Genomic DNA, 26,225 nt, shown 5'->3' with positions numbered 1-26,225 from the left:
CTTACAAATCATCCTCCATCGGTTATTCGAAGTAAATACGTCAAGACTTAACATCAATTTTCTTCCAGCTGTACCGGGAATAAAAAGCGATTGGTATTTTTTAACACTGAAACTAGCTTTTAGGACAAGTAGATGGCACCCATAACAACGTGGCAATCAGGGTGTCTCATAGTTGGCAGCAACAAGGTTACTAGAATAGGGTTACTATTCTAGTAACTTTGGGCAGCAACAGCTTAGAGGGTAAAGGTTTCTAGAAACTTTTCCCCTCCTTACGCACGCGTAAGCGAATCAGTTCAACACTGTTTGGGTCACTACGAACCCGAAAGAAAAACACAATACATCAGCATCAATTACAATAACCACGTGGCCTGGCCAGGACCAGATGATAGCAAAACAAAAGTTATTTAAGTTTCCAAGTGTGCCGATTTTATCTTCAGTTTTTACGTGGAGAAATATTTTTAATGGTATCGGAATTTCAAGTCATCAGCCCGTGGCACATAACGTTTTTTGAAGTAGGGAGCTTATAGTAAAAGAAAATACTGACGAGTTCCTGTGGTCAACATTACGACTTGCATTTAGTAACTTGGTGTAAACGTGTGGAAAATTCAAAAATAAATCTATAATTATAAAAATTATATGCGTGTGTGACAAATTTAAGTTTCATTTAAAACTCAAGTATTAGTACAAAATATGGATTTCAAAAAACTTCAAGAATTTATGGAATTATTAGGTCGACTCAAGGTTGGAAAAACTCATAACTTTTTGTTTTTTATCCGTAACATCGACTTTACTTAATAAGTACTTACTTTTATTTCTTTAGCACATGCCAAGAACTGGATGGGTCTTGCGAAATATCACAGATTCTGAATCGATTGCTTCACATATGTATCGTATGGCTGTGTTATCATTTCTTGTGGACACACAAGAAAATTTAAATAAACAGAGGTAAGTCTATTATTTTCATTTGTCGAACTTATTATTATCACTCATGCTAAATTTTGACGCTAGTAAATTTAATAAACATAACCCTAAAAAACTAATGACGAAGCTGTAACATAAATTTTCCTTAAGGCTGGGCCGCACCTAACGAAATCTCGAATTTAAGAATTCTAATTATTTATTAAATAATTATCATAACAGCAATTTTCTTAGTTTCCGACTAAAAGCAGAAGACGAACTTCCTCGCAAGATTTTCATCATCCAAGTCCCATAAATATTCAAAAAGTAATTAGAATTCTTAAATTCGAGATTTCGTTAGGTACGGCCCACCCTAGCGGTTTTGAATCACCTTGGAAACACCCTGGAAACAGGGTGGAATCACGGTGGATCCAGGGTGGTTACACGGTGGGCTTTTTTTCATTTTATCACCGTGGAATCAGGGTGGTTACACGGTGTACCCACCCTGATTCCACGGTGTATACACGGTGATAAAATGGCACAAACCCAGCGTGTAACCACCCTGGATCCACCGTGATTCCACCCTGTTTCCACTCCCAGGGTGTTTCCAGGGTGATTCAAAACCGCCAGGGCAGCCTTAAGGGTGGGCCGTACTAAACGAATTTTTGAATTTTACTTTTCTTTCAATTTAGTGATCAAGTGTTATTATAGAAATTTTTATAGCTTCCAAAAAAATGTGTAAGACAAACTTTTTTGGAAGGTTTTCATCATTCGAGTGACGTAATTATTCAAAACGTAATTGCAAAAGTAAAATTCGAAAATTCGGTTAGTACTGCCCACCTTTCACTTGAATGCATTATTGGCGAAATAGTATTTTGTGTGGTAAGAAATAGAACAAGAGGATTTAAAAACGAGGGTGAGAGTGGCTCTTAAGCCACAGATAAAGGCTGACATCACGGACTCTAAAATCCTGTTTTATCTCGTGTCTACACTACCATGTTGCATAATCACCTACATTGAAAGATATAGAAAGATTTTAACTTCTCTCATAGCACAGTTTGCTTGAGCAAAAGTTTACTGTACAAAAGTTTTCTTGAATTTTTCATCTAATTTCCGTCAACTTCGGAAGTTTCCATTTTTTACGACAATTTGTATGCAACTCGCTATTGAATTTGACGTAAATTTACTGCCCGAATTAGAATGCAAATTCACTTCAAGAGTTGACTAGAAAAAAATTATCTTTAATTTTCAGGCAAATTTTATGTCAATTTATCGTTAATTTGACTTGAAAAATTGTTAAATATATTTTTACCCTCAAATTGTAGACAATTTTATGTATAAATTTGCTTACGTTCTGAAATGGTAAGAAAGAACATTACCGACTGTTTTTTTTTCGTACAAGTTTACCTTTAAATTGAAGAAAAAGTAACCGCAAATTTTTATTTTCAACTTTTGCTGTGAAATTGTCTGCAAATTCGGGCAGCAGATTTCAGGTAATTTCAACATCAAATTACCATCAATTTCAATGCAAAGTGGCTATTAGGGTTCATGTACTCATTCCCTGATAGCTAAGTTGGCAAGAAACTAGCGTCAAACTAACAGCCGCAACTAGATGCCAAGTTGGCCGCAAAAGTTGGTACTTCCGACGTTGATAGACACTTTCTGAGAAAGTTGGTGGTAAAAGTTGGCAATCCATAAGTTGCCTTCAATTTTCTCAGAAACCTGCTGTCGAATTGCGGCTCTTCCCTGGCGTCAACTTTCTCAGAAAGTTGGCGGTAACTTGTAGCCAAAAGTTGCAAAAGCTAGAATTGTCCACAACTTGTCGTGAAGTTGGTCGCAAACTAATGAATACCAACTTTTTGACGAGCAACTCGTGCTATCAGGGTTCCCTAATAGCTACTTTGCATTGAAATTGATGGTAATTTGATGTTGAAATTACCTGAAATCTGCTGCCCGAATTTGCAGACAATTTCACAGCAAAAGTTAAAAATAAAAATTTGCGGTTACTTTTTCTTCAATTTAAAGGTAAACTTGTACGAAAAAAAAACAGTCGGTAATGTTCTTTCTTACCATTTCAGAACGTAAGCAAATTTATACATAAAATTGTCTACAATTTGAGGGTAAAAATATATTTAACAATTTTTCAAGTCAAATTAACGATAAATTGACATAAAATTTGCCTGAAAATTAAAGATAACTTTTTTCTTGTTAACTTTTGAAGTGAATTTGCATTCTAATTCGGGCAGTGAATTTATATCAAATGCAGTAGTAAGTTGCATACAAATTGTCGTAAAAAATGGAAAAGTCTGAAATTGACGGAAATTGGACGAAAAATTCAACGAAACTTTTGTACAGTAAACTTTTGCTCAAGCAAACTGTGCTATTAGGGTTCATGCGCCCATTGTTGTCAACGGCATTCGTTCAAAATTCCTTTTTGTTGGCTGGCTTTATCGATATAAGTATTATCAAATCCTACCAAAAACAGAATCTCTGTATAAAGTCGCGCCAAGTACACACGGAGAAAAAAATATAGCTCCTCGAACGATCTAAAGTATAGCAACTCGTAGATCGTTACCACAACAATATGTATACTTATGGTAACAATACCGTATCGTTCCTGTAACTATCTATTAGATAGCTGTAAGCCCTATACGACCACCTAAATTATTTAAGCATCCATTTTCGCGTCTATTTTGTGTATCGGGTATAATTGTTGCTAGCAGACGCTTAATAAATAAATTATTTTATTTAATCAAAATGATTTATTTATCATTTATTTATAAATGATAAAGATTTTTAAACGTCTCATATCATTTGCAACGCACGTGACGTCAAATAGGGCTCAGAACGATACGGTATAGGTCTCAGAGCTATCTACCGTATTGTTGTCAAAACGATACAGTAGATCGTTGAAGTAACAATCTAGTAGATAACTTTTTCGTATGGTTACTGTAACTATACAGTATACTTCTCAGAACAATATTTTTTTCTCCGTGCATGTTTAAAATTTTATAAAAGTAATAAAGAATCATTTTTTACAACAAAAAAAAAAAAAAAAAGGAAAGTCGAATCGAAAAAATACCAAGTATCTAATATGATTCCAAATCATGGTAAACATTTTCATAAAATTTCAAAAAAAATTGAAGAACAAAATTTCAATGTACTTGGTGTGCGTTACTACATGTATTCAAGCAAAATTAATTTCTAATTAAATCAAAAGATGTTCTTTCTTTTCCTATTTTGTAAGCACACCAAGTACATTGCAATTTTGTTGTTCAATTGATTTTGAAATTTTATGAAAATGCTTACCATAATTTTGAATCATATTAGATACTTATTTTTTCGATTTGACTTTTTTTTTTGTAGAAAATAATTTTTTTTTACTTGGCGCGACTTAATACAGAGAATTTGTTTTTGGTAGGATTTATTTTTTTAACTGCCCGCTAAGAAAAGTATAAATTTTCAAAAATTCGGGAAGTTATTGTTTTCACCCCGGTTTTCGAAAATCGAGTTTTCATCAGATGTCGACGTTTTGAGGTCCTAGGAAGCTATTCTGACTATTTTCAGAACGATGTCCGAGTGTGTGTGTGTGTGTGTGTGTGTGTGTGTGTGTGTGTATGTGTGTGTGTGTGTGGGTGTAAACTCTTTGTAACTTTTTAACTAATGAATCGATTTGGATGGTTAAGGTGGCAATCGAAAGAGCTTGTTGGCCATCAACTTTCCTGAAAATTTTAGATCAATTGATCATGTAGACTCGAAAATATTGGCGAATTAAGGAAAAAAAAAATTTTTTTTTGAGTTTTTTAGTGATTTCTCAGAAACGACCTGAACGATCGCCTTCAAAATCTAATCAGCTCTAGAATTTAATAAAACGCGTCGATTGCCGCCTTCTCAATCGGTTAATTTGTTCAAGAGATATCGCGGGAGAAAGAAATGGTAAAAAACAGTTATTTGCGAATATCTTTGAGAGGACTCAACCAGGACTCAACCAATTTCAAAATCTAATCAGCTCTAGAACTCAATAAAATGCGTCGATTGCCACCTCGACCATAACAATCGGTTAATTCGTTCGCGAGATATCGTGGGAGAAATAAATGTTAAAAAACGGTTTTTTTCGCAAACAATGGCTTTCGAAAATGTGTTTACAATAATGTTTTCGAGCTCCTTGAGCTCGAAAACAGCGGGAAGTTTTGGGGCTGGCCCGCAGGGTCAACCGATAGACCGATGTTTTTGTATAGTTATTATATTTTTTAATTTTTGGTATTATTTGACGCAGAATTTATTGCTTATCGATAATAAAGTATTAATTAGAGACGAGCAACCTACAGTCACTACGTGACTGCCAAAATATCACTACTAAATTCAGGGTTGCCAGAAAATTTTCATCCAAGTCGCACCATCTATGCTCAAAAATCGCAAAATATTCTAACATGTTGCCCAATCATAAGTTGAAAAGTCTTTTATTGGTAGTTGCATTCTTAGTCTATCCGTGAAAGTATACTTAAATTTACCGCGTAATTTAAAATCAATTTTTCAATAAAAATTATTTGTTTTATTTTTTAACTAGAATTTTTAAATTTTTCATCGAAACTTATAAGGCACTTATAGAAAACATTCGATATACTCCAAAATAAATTTACTATATATGTTTATTGATAATTCAAAAGTCATAAATTGGTTTTTATAACAAAAAAATAAAAAACAATATATTTTTATGCAGAATTTTTTTTTATAAATCAATTAAGCACATTTATTGTTTTTATTTAAAATCTTAAATATTAACTATTTATTTGTTATTATTAGTTATAATCATTTTTAATTTTAATATTAATGCTATAATATAAAAAATACTATTTATTTTTTTGTATTTTCATACAAATATTCAGTCATAAATACAATCATTTCTTAAATGACTATGTTTAATAAACTATTTAAATTAATTTGAGATTACAATGTCTAACAGCCATAAAGGAGATGATTAGTATTTAATTTGAGTACGCGACTTAAAAATACAGAATTTTTATAATTCAAATGATCACATGTTTTGCTTTTATTTAAAATCTTGAATATTAATTTGTTATTATTAGTTATTATTTTTAATTTTGATATCAATGCTATATTATAAGAAATACTATTGATTTTTTTATATTTTTATACAAATATTCAGTCATATATAAAATAAATTCTTAAATGACTATGTTTAATAATCTATCTAACGTAAATTAAAATCACATTATCTAACAGCCATAAAAGATATCATTAGTATTAAATTGGAGTATAATACTTAAAAATAAGTACAGAGTATATCATCTTCTTCATCACAGGTTTGATATTTATTATAAATACATGAGTTATATTGCAACATATCAGCATTTGGCTCGAAATTTAAGCAACATTTTCCGTCTTCTTCTAATAGCATTTTAATGCGAATAAGAGATGATAATGACTCTAATCCCATTCGACTTCTAGTTTTTGTTTTTATCGAAGTGATTCGTGAAAATACCCGTTCTACGGTTGCATTACTAATTGGGAAACTATAAACAGTTAATGCAAATCTTGAAATTTCTTCAAAAGCTAATTCTCCAGAAGAATTTTTAATCGTTATCAATTTTGCCCAAAATTCATCTCCTCTGTTAGGAATATTCCCAGAAAATATTTGGGTGAAGTCAACATTTATTAATTTTGCGCCATTGGCGTTCAATTTGAGGAATGTCGTCCGGAAGAAAAGTTGTACAAATAGAAGGAGATAGATTCTTGGCTTCACGCAGTATCTCAGTGTTACTAGAAATACGTTTAGACACTTCTGTACATGCTTTAACTAAAAATTCATGGCATCTTAACTTAACATTATGCAAGCTGTATGAAGATATAATTTTTTTTTTTTTTTTATATTCATCCGCCAGATTTGTGAATTTAAAGCCAAAGTCTACTTTATCAATAGGAAGGTAAATCGAATTGAAAGAGAAATTAACCTCAAGTTTGACAGGGGATGTGTATAGAACTCTTCCGTATAAACCCAATGCAAATTCCTCTAATTCACTTAATAAGTAAGCATAGTCAGAATAGTCTTTCTGGAATTTGACGTTTAGTTCTTCAAACTCCGTCAAAATTGGGTTCAGAAAAGTAAAATATAAAAATTTGGAAAATCCAAAAGTGCACGACTCGTAATGCTCATATATTATGAAATAATAAATAACAATAAAAAAAATGGCGGGAAGTGCGAATAAATTAAAAATATATACAATTCTCTTTCATTAAAACTTGTCTTGTTTTTTATTATGTTATTATTTTTTTATAATTATAAAAGAACTTATTCAAAATATCTCGATTAATAACAAAAAAAAAATAAACGTAAATAAAAACAAAAATAAAAAAAAATTGAATTGAAAAAAAATTCAGGCCTACCAATTAGCAAAAAAAACAGCTGTTCTAGGACGGTAATGCACAAGCGCCCCTAGCGGAATAAATGTCCGTATAATGTATAGATATATCACCATCCATGTTAGTTTTACATAGATATATAGATATATAGTTATACAGCCTTTTTTATTCTTTTATTAATTGTAATTAAACGACACTGAGTTACCTAGCCATTTGCAATAGGAGACCTACAATTATTTCAAAGAATTTTTTAAAAAAAAATTTGATTCAATTACTGCATTTTTTCGCAAGTTATCGTGTATACGGGTTTCATACTTAACGGACAGGAAATTTTTTAAAACTATTTTTGATGTTTTTTCCGTTTTTATTCAACTAAATAAATTTTTGAAAAGTATGGAATTAATCTCCATTAAATTTTCTTCAAAATAGTATGCAAACCATCTTAATTCCGTAAACTAACAAGGGTATAATAATTGATTAGTTACCGAAGTGAGGCGAAAAAAAATTTTTCGATCGTAAAGCACGAACGAGTCGTGCAATAATTGGCCGGATCTTCAAACATTTTTCCAAGTTCGCGTACGACGTAACGATCTTGATCATCTTTAAGTTGATAAGAATTATCAGAGGTGTCTTGTGTAAAATGTTGAGTACTTTCATAATTGTCATCAATTTTAGAATTATCCTCAATATTGGGATAATTAATAGCATCAAGTCCTACCGTTGGTTGATAATCCTTGCCTCTATTTAGCAATTGGAATTGTAGCTTAATTACATCCCATTGGTCGAGAAGTCGTTTGACTGCACTACTTCTAGCTAACCACCTTGTAGTTGAAAGCTGTATCAGATTTAAAGGTTCGTTGCCATCATTCATCAACTTATAAATTTTTAAATACTCATTTCTTTTGATAGCAGATCTTTTGAACCAATTGTAACATTCTCGGAGCATATAATCTACGTTAGAGAGAAGTTTAGAAGAGGCATATGAACAAGCTAAATGTAATGAGTGGCATACACATTTAACTAAAATTAATTTTTCATTCTCTTTTTTCATGAGTGTATAGAGAGAGTGGATACATCCCCATAAATTTGAACCAGCATCAGTGGCAATCGCAAAACAATTTTTGATGTCAAGTCCAATATTTATCAAAAGCGGTTTAAAGATGATCAAATAATATAACTGCAGTAGTTTCGATGACGAAAATGAGTCCTAATAATTGTGATACTATTTTATTTTTTCTGCTGTTGTAGTATCTTATGGAAATACACAAGTGCTTCGCACAGCTAATATCGGTAGATTCATCTAAAATTAATGAATATTTTACATTTTTAATATTATTAATTTGCTTTTTCACCAAAGACGGAGCTATAACATTTTTGATTAATGCATTACATTTTGTTTTATGTAATTTTAAATGATTAATAGCTTGATTATTATTATTATTACTATGATAATAATTATCATAATCATTAACATTTTTCATCTCTTTTTAAAATAAATCCGTTAAGTGGTCAATCGTACTTATTGCTGAATGACATGAAACGTATACAGCAAGACGTAACTCTAATTTAGTAATTGTGTTTTTATCTATTGGTTGAAATGTTTTTGTGATGATTGGCTGTAGATTTATGGAAGATGCATTGGATGAATGCTTATCTGTACTCTGATGTCTAAGTAAGTCAGTTTTATGCGCTCTTAATTCAATATTGCAAATCTTACATTGAGCTTTACTACCATCACCTACCTTATCTTCTAACCAACTACCAAGAACTGGATCAGTTAACCAATTTTTTTGAAACGATTTATTATATTTGCTCCATTTACTCATTTTGCTTCTTGTAATTATTTCTCTTATTCGTCTTGCCAATACGATTTTTCATCATTTAATGTATATTTTATTAATTACTCTGTCCTCTTCTTTTTCCGGAAAAATTATGTATTTAAAGTTTTCAGATCTTGATTTTTTAGTAAAAGAATTTCACCTTGTATAAAAAATTTATCACCATATAAAATAGATGAAATAAAAATATCATAAATATTGACTTCTATCTTTAGTAAAAAACAGAAAGTTGTTGTATAAATATAAAAAAAAAATAATATTATCAACTTACTTGATATTAAAACAAATAAATAATAATAGTTGTCTCCCTGTTGAAACAAATTCATAGATTCTCATAAAAAAAAACACATTTTTCTATGAGACTTTATGAGCTACAAAATTTTCTATGAGAAACGAAAAATTTGCTCATAAAACTCTTTATGAGAATTTATGGGTTTTTATTTTGTTCATGATCTTGAGCGATATATCTTATACAATTTTCATGGGAATGAATGAGAATTTTTATTTTATGAGATACTATAAGTTAAATCGTCAGAAATTTCTATAAGATTGAATATAGAAAATTTCTTTATGAGTTTTTATAAGTATTTACTACTTTACTCTTAATGAGAGTTTATACAGAATATCCTGATACGTAAAAGTCTCTCAAAATCTCATCAATTCTATTCATATAAAAACACCTACGAGTTTTATGAGTTTGAATGTGACTTTATCTAAAGTTGAATTCTCTTAAAAAATTTTAGAGTATTTAAAAGATTTTATAAGACATTTCCGCAGAGTAATGAATGCAACAATTTTAAAAGATTTAATGAGTAATTTCAGTGCCAAATACACATCAATTTCTCATAAAAATATATATATGTGGTTACTTGATTTATGAGTTTCTAAGAGATTTATCTAACAAGAAATTTCTCTTAAATTACTATTCAAATGTTCAAGTAAATAAAAAGTTCCTACATGATTATTAACTATATTATATCTACTTAACAAAATTGAAAGAATTATAATAAATTTTATTTCTTCATGTTGAAATTGTCATCCTATGAGATCCGATGAGAACTTGGTATATATCATAATGACATAAATTTCTCATAAAATCTATTTTTCGAAAACGCTAGATTTATGAGATTCGATGAGACTTTTTTAAAAATCAGTAACTCTCAGAAAATTTTTTACTGTTAGTAGATTTGTTGTGGTCGACTATTGAAAAATATGGAGCTTAATGACATCCCTTATTAAAAGGAACGATTTAAATCGATTAGAAAAAAAAATTTTTAAATAATTTTTAAAAAAATGTTTTTACCTACGTAATGTTTGAAGATTTTACATAAAGAAAAATTATTATATCTACACGGGGAGAAATTAATTATTGTATCTACAATACAAAAATTGTAATTTTAACTATCTAAAATGGTAATAACATTTTTCAGTGGTTATACTGATTAGTATTACTATTGAAAATGATAACAGTTACAATTGATGATGGTAACGGTTACTATCGAAGATGCTAATTGTAATTATTAAAAATTATAATTGTTACAATCGATGATGGTAACTATTACCATTCAAAGTTGTAAAAATTCTCAACTAAGAATGTGTGTGTGCATGAGTGTGCGCGCGTGTGTATGTCCGAGTGGGTGTATGAGTGCAAGCGCGCGCGAGCGTGTGCATGTGTGCGCATGTGTGCGGGTAAGTGTGCGTACCCGTGTGTATGTACATGTGTGCGAACCCGTGCGTAGGTGTGTGTGTGTGTGTGTGTGTGTGTGTGTGTGTGTGTGTGTGTGAAATTAATCACTTCCCCAGTTAAACAAATTACACATAGACAAGCGTCAGATTATAACGTTTATATTTTAATTTTTTATTAGCTTAGATGGTCATCAATATTTAGGCTGATAGTAACCATTACCATCAGGTTATTAAGAATTACGATTTTTTATAATAGTAGTAATTATTTAATATAATAACAGTAATAATTTCTGGTTATCATAAATAATTGGTAAACTTGACCATATAGATAGTAGATACTACCATTCAGATTGTTTATTTAATAATTTAAATGATATTATCAATCATATAATTCAGTTTAAGAATTGTACTATAACTTGATGGTAACTTTTACCATAAAATTCTCTCCGTGTAGAAGCCTATTAATGTTGAATGATATTTTATAACCGCTTAAAACAATAAGACAAACTATTCCCGTATTAATCCTCATAGTGACATTGCAGTTGATTACTCATACGTTCTCGTATAATAATAAGTCAAAAATGCCTTTCCACCTTATTAATTCATTCAAAATCGCGTAAAATGATAGAAAGATTAAGGATTTGCATATAAAACCTCATAGCAAAATTTTAGTCGATTATTCGTACGTTCACATTTAATTATAAGACGAAAATCGTTTTCAACTTCATTAGTTCATTCAATATCGCTTGAAATGATATGAAAATCAACTATTTCCTCATAAATCCTCATAGGGACATTGCAGTTAATCAATTATACATTCTCATATAATTATCAAACGAAAATCCCTTTCATTCTCATAAATTCATTCAAAATCACTCGAAATGACTTAAAGATTAAGTATTTCTTCATAAAACCTCATAGGAAAATTGCAGTCGATAATTCATACGTCTCGCCCAGTAAACACATTGACGTAAATTTGAGGTCAGAGTGACGTTACGCTATGTCATCATTTACGTAAGGTATAAGTCACGAATGAGTCAGGTGTGACTCATTATTTCCCACTTTTTTACGTAAGATTATGATGTAAAACTAATGACGTATGCATGATGTAAATGTGATGTCTGTGTGACCTTCTATGACGTCAATATGACATATGGGTGATGTCAAAATTATCAATTCGGAAAAAATATTTTGAAAAAGAAAAAAATAAAATGAAATACCGAATTTTTGATTTGATTATTACCGCGCGAACGCATTGTGAATTCTGAAACAAGATTAGATAACGTTAAATGATGAAAAAATCCTGGGCGTCTGCTGGGTTCGAACACGGCTCCTCTTGGCTGGTAGTCCTGAACGTTGCTCACTGGTCCACATCACGAGAGTTCAAATCTCGTGCTTAATTGATGTATTTAGAGTGAAATGCCGGAAAAGACATAGTTAATAAGTTTTCGTGATGGATTTTTACAAAATTTAAAAAACTCCATGAACTTATATGAAATTTTATAGAAGCAATATTTGTCGACCTCGATGATAATTGTATAAAATTTCATTAAGTTTCATCAAATTTTTAAATTTTTTGTTGTGATGTGAAATTTAAAAAATCTTAAATAAAATTTTGCGAAACATTAAATAATTTCACAAAATCGTATGAAATTCAATCGATTGAAAAATTGTGATACTAAACTTTAAAATCATAATAGCAAAAGAGTTCAAACTGTCGTTACATTTTCTTTGTCATCCTAAATGATATTTTCGATATATCATTTAAAAAAATAAAGTTAATTTTTTTATGCTCACACTAATGTTTTAATCTAAAACGTCTGAATGATCTATTATCGAGTTTATCGATTACTTTGACCCCAAAAATGTTCGACGTTTAGTTGTTATTTTTACACATTTACACAGAAAAAAAGAATTTCTTGGCGCAAGAAATATTTTGTATTATGAATTGAAGACAAAAATTTTTCTTGGCTCAAGAATTTTTTTCTCGCCTAAAGAATTTTTTTCTTGTTCCAAGAAAATTTTTTTTACCCCAAGAAAAGTTTTGTTTACACTTCCCTCGCGGAATTGCCATAACGGTATTTCTACGGTATTTTCCGAGTATTTTTTGGGTATAAGTATTATTACGGTATACCCTAGGTATAAATGCGGTATGTTTGTGAAATTTTATTACCGTATTAATACCGTAAATATATTGTGTTGATACCAAATTTATATAGGGACTGTACCGTATTTATACTGCGTTTATACCGTATTTACGATCTCGCTATACCGTATTTGTACAATGATTATACTCCATTTATATGGTTTTTATGCTGTACTTAAACGTTGGTTATACCGTATTTATACGGTTGCTATACCTCATTTAAACAGTGGTTACACGGTATTCATATAATGTTCGCACCGTATTTAAACGGTATTTATGCGGTATAAATATGGTGGTTATGCCGCATTTATACAGTGATTATGCCGTCTCACTCTTACAGGCTGAAAAATACTTTTCATATCTTTCAGTTTTATTAACAAACAATCTTCAGATTCTATAACAGATACAATATGTTTTACTACTACTTGCATTCTTAAATGGCTCATCTCTTCACTATGTTCTGCTTTCAATTTTTCAATAAAAAAGTACAGCTGTAAAAATGAATTAGTTCATTTTTACTTTCACAAAAAAATTTTTTTCAAAAAAATTTCTCTCATTAACAAATAAAAACTCTTGAAACTAGTAAAAATTTTTCAATTTAAACATAAAAATATGTTTACTTGAGGAAAAAAAATTTTGATTCAAGATTAAAATTTCAAGATAATTATTTACTTGGTGCAAGAAAATTTTACTTTTCCGAATCGTTAAAACAAAATTTCTTGAATCAGGAATTGTTTTCTTGATTCGAGTTAACTGTTTTTTCTATGTAGTAATGATTCGCAAGAACATCAGATAATTTTGAAATACATTTAGGATCAATATTATTAACTAGGATTATTTTATGATTAAAAATTACATTCTTCAATTGAAACATGTCTAAACACTGCAGTGTTTATGTCGTATGGGTATTTTGACATAAAAGTCTTTTTTTAGCTCATAAAGTTCTATATTTGTACATTATAAAAACCTTCACGCGTCTTTTAAATTTTAGTTTCTCTACACAGAAAATACAGTTAACTTGAACTAAGAAAAATATTCTTGATACAAGAAAATTTTTTTTAACAATTCGGAAAATAAAAATTTTTTTACATCAAATAAATAATTATTTTGAAATCTTTACTTTGAATCAAAATTTTTTTTCCTCAAGTTAACATATTTTTATGCTTTAGTCGAAAAATTTTTAATTGTTTTAAAAGTTTTTATTTCTTAAAATAAGAGATATTTTATTGAAGAAAGCCGTGCCAGGTTATTGTAGCAATATTGCATTTTTTTGTTTGAAAAAAATAAAATTTCTTGGAATAATTACTATTTGTTTAACAAAAGAATTTTCGTATGCTCCAACCAAAAAAAAAAAAGTTACTCAAACCGAGAGAAAAATTTCTTGGGAGAAAAGATATATATGGAAGAGAGGAAGGGAAGGAAGGGAAGTCACTGGTGCTAGGCAGCAGCAGCGAGAATAGTTCGGTGCGCGCCACTAGGTAGCGCCTACGATTTGTAGTGTCCCTGGTAAGAAACTTATTTCAGAAGTCTTATATTCCGAAATTGTGACCATTCTGGCGCGGGTACTCCTCCGTTATTTGATAGAGTGATAAGTACCTTTTTTGATGGTAATATAGTACAACCTATATTACATAATGACAAAAATATTTATTATCAATGTTTCCATAAATAATTTATCTCTGAATTTGAACTTGAGCTTTAACAAAAATATTTTAATCAAAAGTCTATAGAATCTCTACTATATGATTAAAAATATACGAGTGACATAATACATTGTAAAGCAATATAAATAATTATATAGAGCCATTTATCATTAATAATTATATATAGTTTTTTTTACCATGTACTGGATAAATTCCGTATAAACACCTCATTAAATCAGTAGAATTGTTGTGTGAACTTGGTAGAAATGCCGTATAAATTCAGTAGAAATGCCGTATTATTACGCTAACAATGTCATATTATTACGGTAGAAATTTCGTATTAATATCATATACATGAAGTATTAATCTTATAGAAATGCCGTATCAATACAGTAGAAGTACCGTATTATTACGGTAGAAATAACGTATTAATACGGTAGAAATGCCGTATAAGCTTCGTATAAACGCAGTATAAGCTCTGTAGGAATACCGTAATTAAATTTCACAAACATACCGTATAAATACGGTAAAACTACTTGTTATCGACTACGTGTATGCTCTTTTAATACAGTGTTCAAACCGTATCATGAAAACCGCGAGGGTTTATAATACAGAAAAATTTCTTGGGTCAAGTAAAAATTTTTTGCGCCAAGAAATCCTTTTTTTCTGTGTACACATGTTTGAAAATTCATTCTATGATTGTTTTATTTCAATAAATAGATGATAAAAAACTATGACTCGGACATTACATCAGCATTGCGTAAAATACTGACTTGTCACTGATGTAAAGATATGATTTAAGAGTGACATCCACATTACGTATAACCGTGACTTTGCTACTGACATAAATGTATGATTTAAAAATTACGTCATTATGATATACGGATAATGACTTTATTACTACATAACAATGTAATGTAGATTCTATGTCAAACGTACGTAATACATAAGTCATAACTGTGACATAGTACAAGAGTCATGCTTACATCAATATGATGTCACAAGCTTTACATCATATTAAAGTCATGTAGAACGTCAGACTGACATCAAATTTACATCAGATGTCGTGACATTGCTATGACCTACGTATGACGTCAAAATAAGGTCATGTGTTCACTGGGTCATCTAATTATAAGACGAAAATCCCTTTCAATCGCATAAATTAATAAAATTGAAAGGAAATTTAGTCTTATAATTAAATCAGAACGTATAATTAAGTAACTACAATCTTCCTATGAGGTTTTATGTGGAAATAGTTGATATCGATATATCATTTCAAGCGATTTTGAATGAATTTATAAGATTACACAGTATTTTCGTCTCATAATTTAATGAGATGGTATGATAAATTAACTGCAATGTTTCTATAAGATTTTAATGGATATACATAATCGATGATTCATCCGTTTTCAGCCAATTATAAGACGAGAATCCTTTTTAATCTTATAAATTCATTCAAAATCTCTGGAAATACTATGTGATAAATACTTCCATATAAACCTCAAACAAAAAACCTCATAGGAACATTGCAGTTAATTTATTATACATTCTCATATAATTATCAAACGAAAATCTCTTTCATTCGCATAAATTCATTCAAAATCACTCGAAATGACATAAAGATTAAGTATTTCCTCATAAGACCTCATAGGAAAATTGCAGTCGATAATCCATACGTCTCATCTAATTATACGACAAAAATCTCTTTCAATCTCATAAATTCATTCAAAACTGCTGGAAAAAATACGATCTACTATTTCCACATAAAAGCTCATAGGAACATTGCAATTCATTTTTTATACGTTCTCATATAATTATAAAACGAAAATCCCTTTCATTCCCATAAATTCATTCAAAATCTAAAATCAAAAACTAAAATTTATTTGGGACAACTAAATTTTATTACGTCAATATAATCTATTTTATCATTTTTAACAAATGATTTAATAGACCCTTTTTGGTTGACATTAATATTTCTCTCTCTAAGATAATAAAATCATTTGGTAAAGTTAAGAAAATATTTATTTAAGGGACAAGTAAAATATTTTATAGTCCCAATAAATCCAAATATTGAAGCAAAGTATTGTTATATTAACTCTAATAAACATTACTTAGATACAAAAAAATATATTCATTTAGAATAAATATATATATTTGTTCGAGGTTAATAAATATCTATTTGAACCTAATGATTATTGATTTAAAAAGTTATAATGTTAGGCAGTAGCAGCGGGAGTAGTTCGGTGCTCGCCACTAGATCGCGCCCACCATTTGTGGTGTCCCTGGTAAGATACTTATTTCAGAATTTTTATATTCGCCAGCTTGAAGCATTCATGGGACGGATTATCCGCTGAAAATTTTTGATTATAGTGGTATCCTGTATTAGACTATGACATTAATGTTTAATATTAATGTTTTTTCTGAACAAATTTGTCATAGTACGAAAAAAATTAAGTGGCAAGGAAATAAATTATTCTTTTGAATATGCATTTATTTAACTGTTAAATAAATATTCTGTCATTCTAAAATAATATTCAATTATTATTAATAACACATTCTCTAAAGATCACTCATATATTTCATTATGACTACTTTATAAACTCTACAGGTAATTAATTTGATTTTATGCTTTCTACTAAACACGTAATTATCTTTACTAAATATTTTATAGTTTCCAATAACTAGTTTTGTTGGTTGATTATAAAATATTTAGTTAAAATAACCAAATATATGATTGGCAATGCGGGCAATCAAATCATTTTCTTGTCATAACTAAAATTTAGTTGTCAGGAGAAAATTATTTTCTCAGTGTACTATTTCCACATAAAACCTTATAGGAAAATCGCAGTCGATTATTAATATTTTCTCATTTAATTATAAGACGAAAATACCTTTCAATCGCATAAGATTATTCAAAATCGCTTGAAATGATAGACTGCTCTGCTAATGATTTCATGTCTCATAAAATCATCGAAGAGCTCGAGAATGTATTCACGACAAAGTTTTCGAGCTCATTGAGCTCGAAAACAGCGGGAAGTTTTAGGGCTGGCCCGCAGGGTCGACCGATAGACAGATTTTTTTTTATGTTATTGAATCTTTTATTAGTTATTTAGTTTTCAGAGTAGCAACCATTGTCATACATTTCATTTTAAACAAGAAATCTTTGCAATTTAAGAATATTTTTGGAATTTAAAATAAAATAGTACAAATATTTAAGAACAGAACAAAAATGGAACAGCACACATTGAAAACAGTAGAGATTAACCACAGAGGTAAATCACTAGATGAGAAATTGTTACGTAACAATACGAAATTAACCATCAATGATCTAGCTAATTTTATATAAATCATATTTAAGTAAATCGCCGTCACGTAAAAAAATAAATTTGTCGGGATATTTTTTTATACTTGTAGGTTGTTGCCAATACTGAAAAATAAAAAGCGCCTAATTTGCGACTTATCGCCCAAACTAAAATTTTGGCGCGTATGCATGAAAAAAATCGCCCAATTTGCGATAAATCGCCCAATCTGGCAACCCTGCCAAATTTAGTCTAAATTTACAAAATACGCAGAAAAAAGGATTTCTCTCCGCAAAAAATTTGATTTGCACCAAGAAATTTTATGCATTATCAATTGAATACAAAAATTTTCTTGGAGTGAAAAAAGATTTTTTTGGGCAAGAAATAATTTCTTGCGCCTAGTAATTTTTTCTAGTTCTAAATAAATTTTAGTTTCCAATTTACAATGCAAAAAATTTCTTGGGGTAAGCAAAAATTTTCTTTAGGCGAGTAAAATTTTTCGCGTCGACGAATCCTTTTTTCTTCTGTGTACGCTCTTTCGGCTTTGAGAAGCTCCCTTAAACCAAAAAGGAGCATAAAAATATGTCGTTTCAGAATTAGTAACGCGATGTAAATAATATAGCTATATATTCAATGATATTCAATCATTTTTAGTGACAGAATAATCAAAATATTAATTTATTTAAAGAAAGTAAAAACGATCGTCTTTTTTCCTGCATAATTTGAATGTAGTTCGAATGATATAGATAAATCGATTTATCTCAATGCTTGGCAATAAAAAAGAGTTTAAACTATGAAAAGGCACAAATTCAAGTCAAGACCTTTCTAACGATACCAAATTTAATAACATTAACATGGTGGCCACATTTCTGGAAAACCTGGAAATGTCAGGGAATTATAAATATACTGGAAAAGTCAGGGAAATGTCAGGGAATTTCGTCACAAAGCTGGAAAAATTTTCATATTCTTTTTTTTTGACTGAAAATATCCGATAATTTTTTTTTTTGTCAAAACTGTTCAAAAATTGGCGCGGTGCGAATGCTATTGTAATACCATCTTGAAAAAAAATTAGTAGAAATTGATTCCAACAGCGAAAAAACAAGGCAGTTGGAATTAAAAAGTCTGTTAAAAAAAAAAGTCTTAGTAGAAACCAATCGTCAGGATCTTCAAGCTAGTAACATGTATATTGACAAGTTGAAAAACCAAAAACATTACAAGTCTACATAAGTATTGAACTGATAAGTTTCACTATATTTGTTATTCGCGTGCTTTATTAATACTTTATTAATACTCTATAAAACGTTCTTATTTATGAGATTGATTCTAGTGAAAATGAAAAATTTATTTATATTTTATTCTAAAGGAAGTTATATAAAAACATGGATTTAAAATAAAAAATAATAAATTATTTATTTAATAAATAAAAAAAAACAATAAACATTGACAAAAATAAAATAAAGTTTCATTTAACGACAATGATTGATTATTTATTCAACTGACTTATAACATTTTATTTTAAATTAAATAAATATTTCCAATGATTTAATATTACTATGGTCAGGGAATTTTTGAATTATTTGACTGGAATACCTGAAAAAGTGAGAGAATTTCTGTTGGGAATTTAGGTATGGTAATCGTGAATGAAACAAATCAATTTATTAAACAAATGAATGTTATATCTTTTATTAAAATACACGCTCTAGGGTATGTCTTCACTCGTAAGAGATTTAGCTTAGACTAACTTATTCTTTTAATATTATTCAACACTGAGGTCCAACAACCTCTCCTCTTTTTGTATAACAAAGATCTCTAAGTTCAAAATATTTATATATATGAGTGCAAATAAAGAAAAACATATTGCCTTGCATTTACTTGGAATCTCTCGTCGACCCAAGTACCTAAGGTCATAAAATTTGATCCATGCTAGCCTTCTTTTCCTTAAGTAAACATACACATATTTTGAACTCAACTTAAATATATACTACGACTTAAATGCAATACTATTCGAAATAATATTTCGAACAGAATATTTAGTAAAGAGAAATAATTTAATAAAGTACATATAAGAATAAAGATTGATTTTTGTACAGAGAATCCAACAATTTCAATCTCAAAAATCTGTGACCACCATGAATACTGCAACTCGAAGGAAAATGGTCGTACAGCAAAAATGATAAAAGCAAGTAGTAGCTTCAAGTTTCTAGTTTTCAGATTTGGACTTTCAAATTTTGTATCATGCACGGTTCCGGAGTAATCCTCAGAAAACTACCGCAAAAAAAAAATTTTCAAAGGGCATAGCCGGATTAATATGGGGATTCTGCGCCCATGGCTTTTTTGACTCAAACTTAGGGGGTCGATTTGGTTGGTGTCGAATGAAAATAATTCACCTCGATTTTTAGCTCTTTAACTCAAACGGTATTCGAGAATTTAAAAAAAACCTGTTTTTTCGAAATTATTTTTATTTTTATAGTAAAATTCGGAATTAATCAATGATGATTTTTTTCCTAATTCTTACGAGTCCAAAACATGAAAAAATCATATCATCGTGATTCTCAAACGGAAAGCCGATTTTTAACGGAGAAAAGAAAATTAATAATCTTCTTTATTTTAGGCTTTTTGAAATATGTCACTCACCAAAATTCTTTAGAAAATGTCTTTCACACTCCTCTATACTCAGGAATTTTTGTTAATTTTTTGAATTGGTGGAACAATTAAAAAAAAATTAAAAACTCATTTTTTTCTTAAAATCTTGCGTTTTTAACAAACTTATATTTTTTTTTAGTACAAATAAATACGTCAAAATTTTTTTTATTATAATTTTTTTTCCTGTATCAAAATTCAAAATATTTCTCAATAGTATGAAAAAATATATAAGTATTAGGGTGTCCCAAAAAAAACAAATATTTTCTTTTTTAAGGTCTTATGGACTCAAAAGTTACTATATATTTTTAAAAAAATCCTTACCAAATTTCAGCCAGATATCTTTAAAATTGAGCTATCACAAAGGGGGGTCCCTTTTCCCATTTAAAATACACGTGAAAATTTTTCATTTTAGTTTTTCGTTATTAAGACTATTTAAAAAAATTTTTTTTTAATTTCCGCCTAGCATGATTTCGTTGGATATCAAATTCTCTACAAAAAAGTCCTGATGCATTATGTACGTCAAACGAACTGGGAAAAAGTGACGGGCCTTCAGAGATCGACAAAAATTTAGTTTCCTTAGTGTTATATTTTTTTTTTATTATTTTTCATTACTATTCTATCAAAAATTTTTTTTTAAATTTTGACGAGCCCATTCTTGTAGGAAATTTAATTTCCTACAAAAAGTATCTGATATCATATATACGTCAAATGAATGAGTAAAAAGATACAGGGCTTGAAATGTCAACGAAAAGTTAAGTTTAAAAAAAATTAAATTTTTGAACTTAACTGTCAACGAAAAAGTGAACTTCATTTTTCGTTGACATTTAAAGACCTGTAACTTTTTTCTTATCCATTCGACGTATATAAGATATTAAATATTTTTTGTAGGAAATCAAATTTCCTACAAGAACGTGCTTCTCAAAATGTGAAAAAAAAAATTTTGATAGAACAAAAATGAAAAATAATAAAAAATAATTTAACACTGATGAAACTGAATTTTTGTTGATCTTTGAAGCCCCGTAACTTTTTCCCAGTTTGTTTGACGTACATAATGTATAAGCACCTTTTGTAGGGAATTTAATTCCCTATGAAATTATACTAGGCGGAATTGAAAAAAAAATTTTTTTTTCATAGTCTTAATAACAAAAAACTAAAATGAAAAACTTTCGCTTGGATTTTAAATGGGATAGGGGACCCCCCTTTGTGATAGCTCAATTTTAAAGATATCTGGCTGAAACTCGGTGAGGATTTTTTTTATGATATAAAGTAACTTTTGAGCCTATAAGACCTTGAAAAAAAAAATATTTGTTTTTTTTGGGACACCCTAATAAGTATTACCTTTAAATGTCTTTTGAATCATTAATAACCCTTATAATGACTGTAGGCTACTGATTCTTCATGTTTATCTTTTGCGAAGATGTATTTTTGGTGAAAAAAACTTTTCTACGTATTTATTTGTACTAAAAAAAAATATAAGTTTGTTAAAACGCAAGAATTTAAGAATAAAATGAGTTTTTAATTTTTTTAACTTCCCGCTAAGAAAATTGTAAATTTTCAAAAATTCGGGAAGTTATTGGTTTCGGTCCGATTTACGAAAATCGAATTTTCATCAGATGTCGACGTTTTGAGGTCCTAGGAAGCTATTCTGACTAATTTCACGATGATGTCCGAGTGTATGTACGTATGTATGTACGTATCTTTTGAACGGATGAACCGATTTTGAACTTTAAGGTGTCATTCGACGCGGGTTGTCAATATCTTGAAGCCGTGAGATAATTGAGCTTGATCGGTAGGGCTTGTTCAGAGATATTCCAAAAATAAAATTTTTTCAAAAATGTTTTTTTTGGATAACTTTTAATGTGCTCGATGGATTGATTCCAAAAGGACTGGGCTCTAGAGCTTTATGAGCCGCGTCGAATTTTATATAGTGGAAACCTAAACATGCAAACCTCTCAATAAGACAATTTATAGAGAAATTGAGAAAAATATAGATAGCCCGAACTGGGAATCGAACCCAGACCAATTCGGTAACGCGCCGAGTGCTCTACCAGTTGAGCTATCCGGCCCTATACTATATTCCGTTCAATTTGATCTATAACTTATTGAGCCACACCGTCCTTCTTACGGCAATACACCATTTTATATAGTGGAAACCTAAACATGCAAACCTCTCAATAAGACAATTTATAGATAAATTGAGAAAAATATAGATAGCCCGAACTGGGAATCGAACCCAGACCAATTCGGTAACGCGCCGAGTGCTCTACCAGTTGAACCACATCAACCATCAAAATCGGTTCATTCGTTCAAGAGAAACCGTTGTCGAAAGAATTAAAAAAAAAAAATTTTTTTATTTTTTCTGAAATATCTCAAAAACTACTCGATAAATCGAATCCAAAATTTGATCAGCTTTAGAACTTGACAAAACGCGTCGATTGCCACCTCAATCGGTTTATTCGTTTGAGAGATATTGTTGGAGAAAAAATGGTGAAAAACGTTTTTTTTCGAAAACAACAGCATACAAACGTATTTTCGAGCTCGAAGAGCTCGAAAATGTATTCATAATAATGTTTTCGAGGTTCTTGAGCTCGAAAACAGCGGCAAGTTTTGGGGCTGGCCCGCAGGGTCAACTGACAGACCGATTTTTTTAATTGTGCCACCAATTCAAAAAATTAAAAAAAATTCCTGAGTATAGAGGAGTGTGAAAGACATTTTCTGAAGAATTTTGGTGAGTGACATATTTCAAAAAGCCTAAAAAAAAGAAGATTATTAATTTTCTTTTCTCCGTTAAAAATCGGCTTTCCGTTTGAGAATCACGATGATATGATTTTTTCATGTTTTGGACTCGTAAGAATTAGGAAAAAAATCATCATTGATTAATTCCGAATTTTACTATAAAAATAAAAATAATTTCGAAAAAACAGGTTTTTTTTTAAATTCTCGAATACCGTTTGAGATAAAGAGCTAAAACTGAATTATTTTCATTCGACACCAAATCGACCCCCTAAGTTTGAGTCAAAAAAGTCATGGGGACAGAATCCTCATATTAATCCGGCTATATCCTTTTTGCTCGTCTTAAAAAAGGTCTATGGGCTCCAATAATTTTTTTTTGATAATCCAATCCTATGACTCGTATAGGAAATTTCATGTCCTTTCATTTGCCGCCCTTAAAAAGTCTCTTCGACCATTTGGCGCGAAGTTATCATTGATCAAAGCAAAAAAGTCCATTTTAGCTTTGACAATCAATAACTTGGGACATATTGGTCGTATAGCAAATAGAAGTAGGGTTTTAAAATTGAAAAACATCTTCTAAAAGACACAAACAGCGGCATTTAATGAAAAAAAAGGTTTTCGAAGCGACAATGTTGACTAACAAAAAGGTAAAAATTCACACATTTGGAAATCTTAGTATAACTTTGGATATAATGAATGAAGGAAGGATACCTTCAGTTTTTTATCAACCTCAAAGTGACCTGAAAAAACCCTGAAAATTGCAAAGCGCTGCGATTTTTCTTTCTTAGTGTTCTGAATTTGCTGATTCTGAAGCTTTAAATTTATCGTATTCGCCAAAAATCGTATAATGAGCGATTCTTCCGTTTTCACTCATTTCTTTAATTTCAAAAGGTTTTTTTTTAAGTGAAAAAGTTTGATTCTTTAATCAAAAACATTAACTATTAGAAAAAATTAAAAAAAAAAAATTTTGCGAAAAAATCGATCTTTTCGAAATTTTTTTTTTTTAATATTTTTCTTTCTCATTATCTTCACAATTTATTTTCTTAACATCAAGAGCATTGTGAAGATGATAAGGGAGAAAAATATTTTTAAAAAAATTTGGATCAAATCAATTTTATTTTCTTTTATTTTTTGAAAAATTTACAATTTTTTTTATATCCTTTAATTACTTCGACCAGTGTATATCAGACTAACAGACTTATCACAAAATGCCAGAGGATTTTTTTTATAGACAATTTTTATTCCCTACAAATAATCTTTGATAAAGTTTTTTCAAATTCTGCATAACTTTCTAGTTAGGGGAGGAAGGGGCAAAGTAGGTCTTTCAAAATTTTCAATACGCCAATAAATTCGTACGGATAATAAGCTTATCGAAATTTCTTATATAATAAGAGTTAAAATAGACCACCAAAACTGTTCATTAAATATAATTCATTAAGAAAGTTACAGATAATAAAATTACGTTTTAAAGTTATATCGCAGCAGACTATTAAAATGAATTTTATATTATTAAAATACAATTGTTTTATAGTTATTTGCAAATATTACAAGTGTAAAGAATAGAAAATATCAAATCCGAAATTTTTTGGAGGGTCCACTTTGCCCCTAATTTTCCATTTTTCAATTTTAATGGACGCAGCATAATGAAGTGAAAATAAGTATCAAAGGGTCTGAAAAAAGTAAACGCGTAAAAAAAATTAATGATATTATAATTATTTTCCTTAAGAGGCCCACTCTGCCCCCCTCTCCTCTATATCTATTTCAATGTCAAGCTTTAAAAAAAAAAAGTGTTCGGATCGATTTCAAGTGCTTGATATTAAAATGAAAATAACTAGAAAACAACTGGGAATTTTAAAAAACTTTATCAGAGATAATTTGTAAGGAATAAAACTGTCTACACTGAAAAAAAAAAACTTTTCTCAAGTATAAATACTTCATTTAAAGAAATATTTACTCGGTACTATACAAACAAATAACATTCTTAATCATAGTAAATACGTACGTCAACCGAGTAATATTTTCTTGATTTAAGAATTTCTATACTTATTTTAAGAAAATATCCTTGATCCGAGTACATTTTTACTAAGATTAAACAAATATTTACTCGGTAGGATACAAACATTTATATAATTGAAAAAAATTTTTTTTTCTCTCAGTGTACAAAGAAGTCCTGTGACACTTCGTGATAAGTCTGATAGTTTCGCCGGAAGAATAAAAAGACATCTAAATTTACTATAAATTTGATTTCAACCTCCAATAACTTTTGAACGGATGAATTTATCAAAAAATGATAAGAGACTTTTTTTGTAGGACGTTTGATTTCCTATGAGGAATGAATTTCAAAACTTGAAATTTTTTTTTTCCCATGTTATTTAAATGGGAAATAGAAAATTGCGATTAGCGAACTCTAAAAGCGACAAGCGTTGGATTTCTTTTTCAAAAGCCTGTGACTTGGTCAAGATGTTGTTTTTGAAGAAAAAAATACACAAAATTTATTATTGGTGTCGTCTATTTTTTTTTTTAATTTTTTGAAAAAAATCCAAATTTTTTTGAAGATTACTACTTATAATTCTTTTTCTTCTCAATTTTTCAAACTCTGAGGTCTTTTATAAATCCTCGAAAATTTCCAGAGTGATGTTTTGTGAAATAAGCCCAGCTGGAAAAAAATTTTTTATCCAATCGATAAAAAAAAAATAAAAGGAAAAGTCGGCCCACTCTGCGCTGAGCGACATTCTTTTCCGATTTGAACAAAGCTTTTTTTAAGATAAAAAAAAAACAGTCAAGACGTCGGACTTCGAGAAAATTTCCGATTTTTCTCGAAAAAGTGAAAATTCCATAGATTTTTAAATCTTAAAATTTTTTCGTATTTTTTTTAGAAAGTACATTCAAAGACAAAAATTTTGAAAAAAATAAACGTCCTAAATAGTCAATTTTTAAAGAAGTTATAGCTATTCGAAAA

The 26,225-nt window shown here is 29.5% G+C and overlaps 1 protein-coding gene across 1 annotated transcript in view; it reads left to right on the top strand.

The window, feature by feature from the left end:
* The first annotated feature begins 274 nt into the window (after positions 1-274).
* LOC130669191 (5'-deoxynucleotidase HDDC2) overlaps positions 275-26,225 on the top strand; it is a 29,028-nt gene continuing 3,077 nt past the window's right edge. The window contains exons 1-2 of the mRNA XM_057471963.1: positions 275-741; positions 821-945. Coding sequence (XP_057327946.1) covers positions 691-741; positions 821-945 — 176 coding nt within the window. The 5' untranslated portion in view covers positions 275-690. The remainder of the gene's footprint in view (positions 742-820; positions 946-26,225) is intronic.

The sequence above is a fragment of the Microplitis mediator genome, chromosome 1 (assembly GCF_029852145.1).
Source record: "Microplitis mediator isolate UGA2020A chromosome 1, iyMicMedi2.1, whole genome shotgun sequence".
Taxonomy (NCBI): Eukaryota; Metazoa; Arthropoda; class Insecta; order Hymenoptera; family Braconidae; genus Microplitis; species Microplitis mediator.
This window is presented reverse-complemented; position numbering and strand designations above follow the sequence as displayed.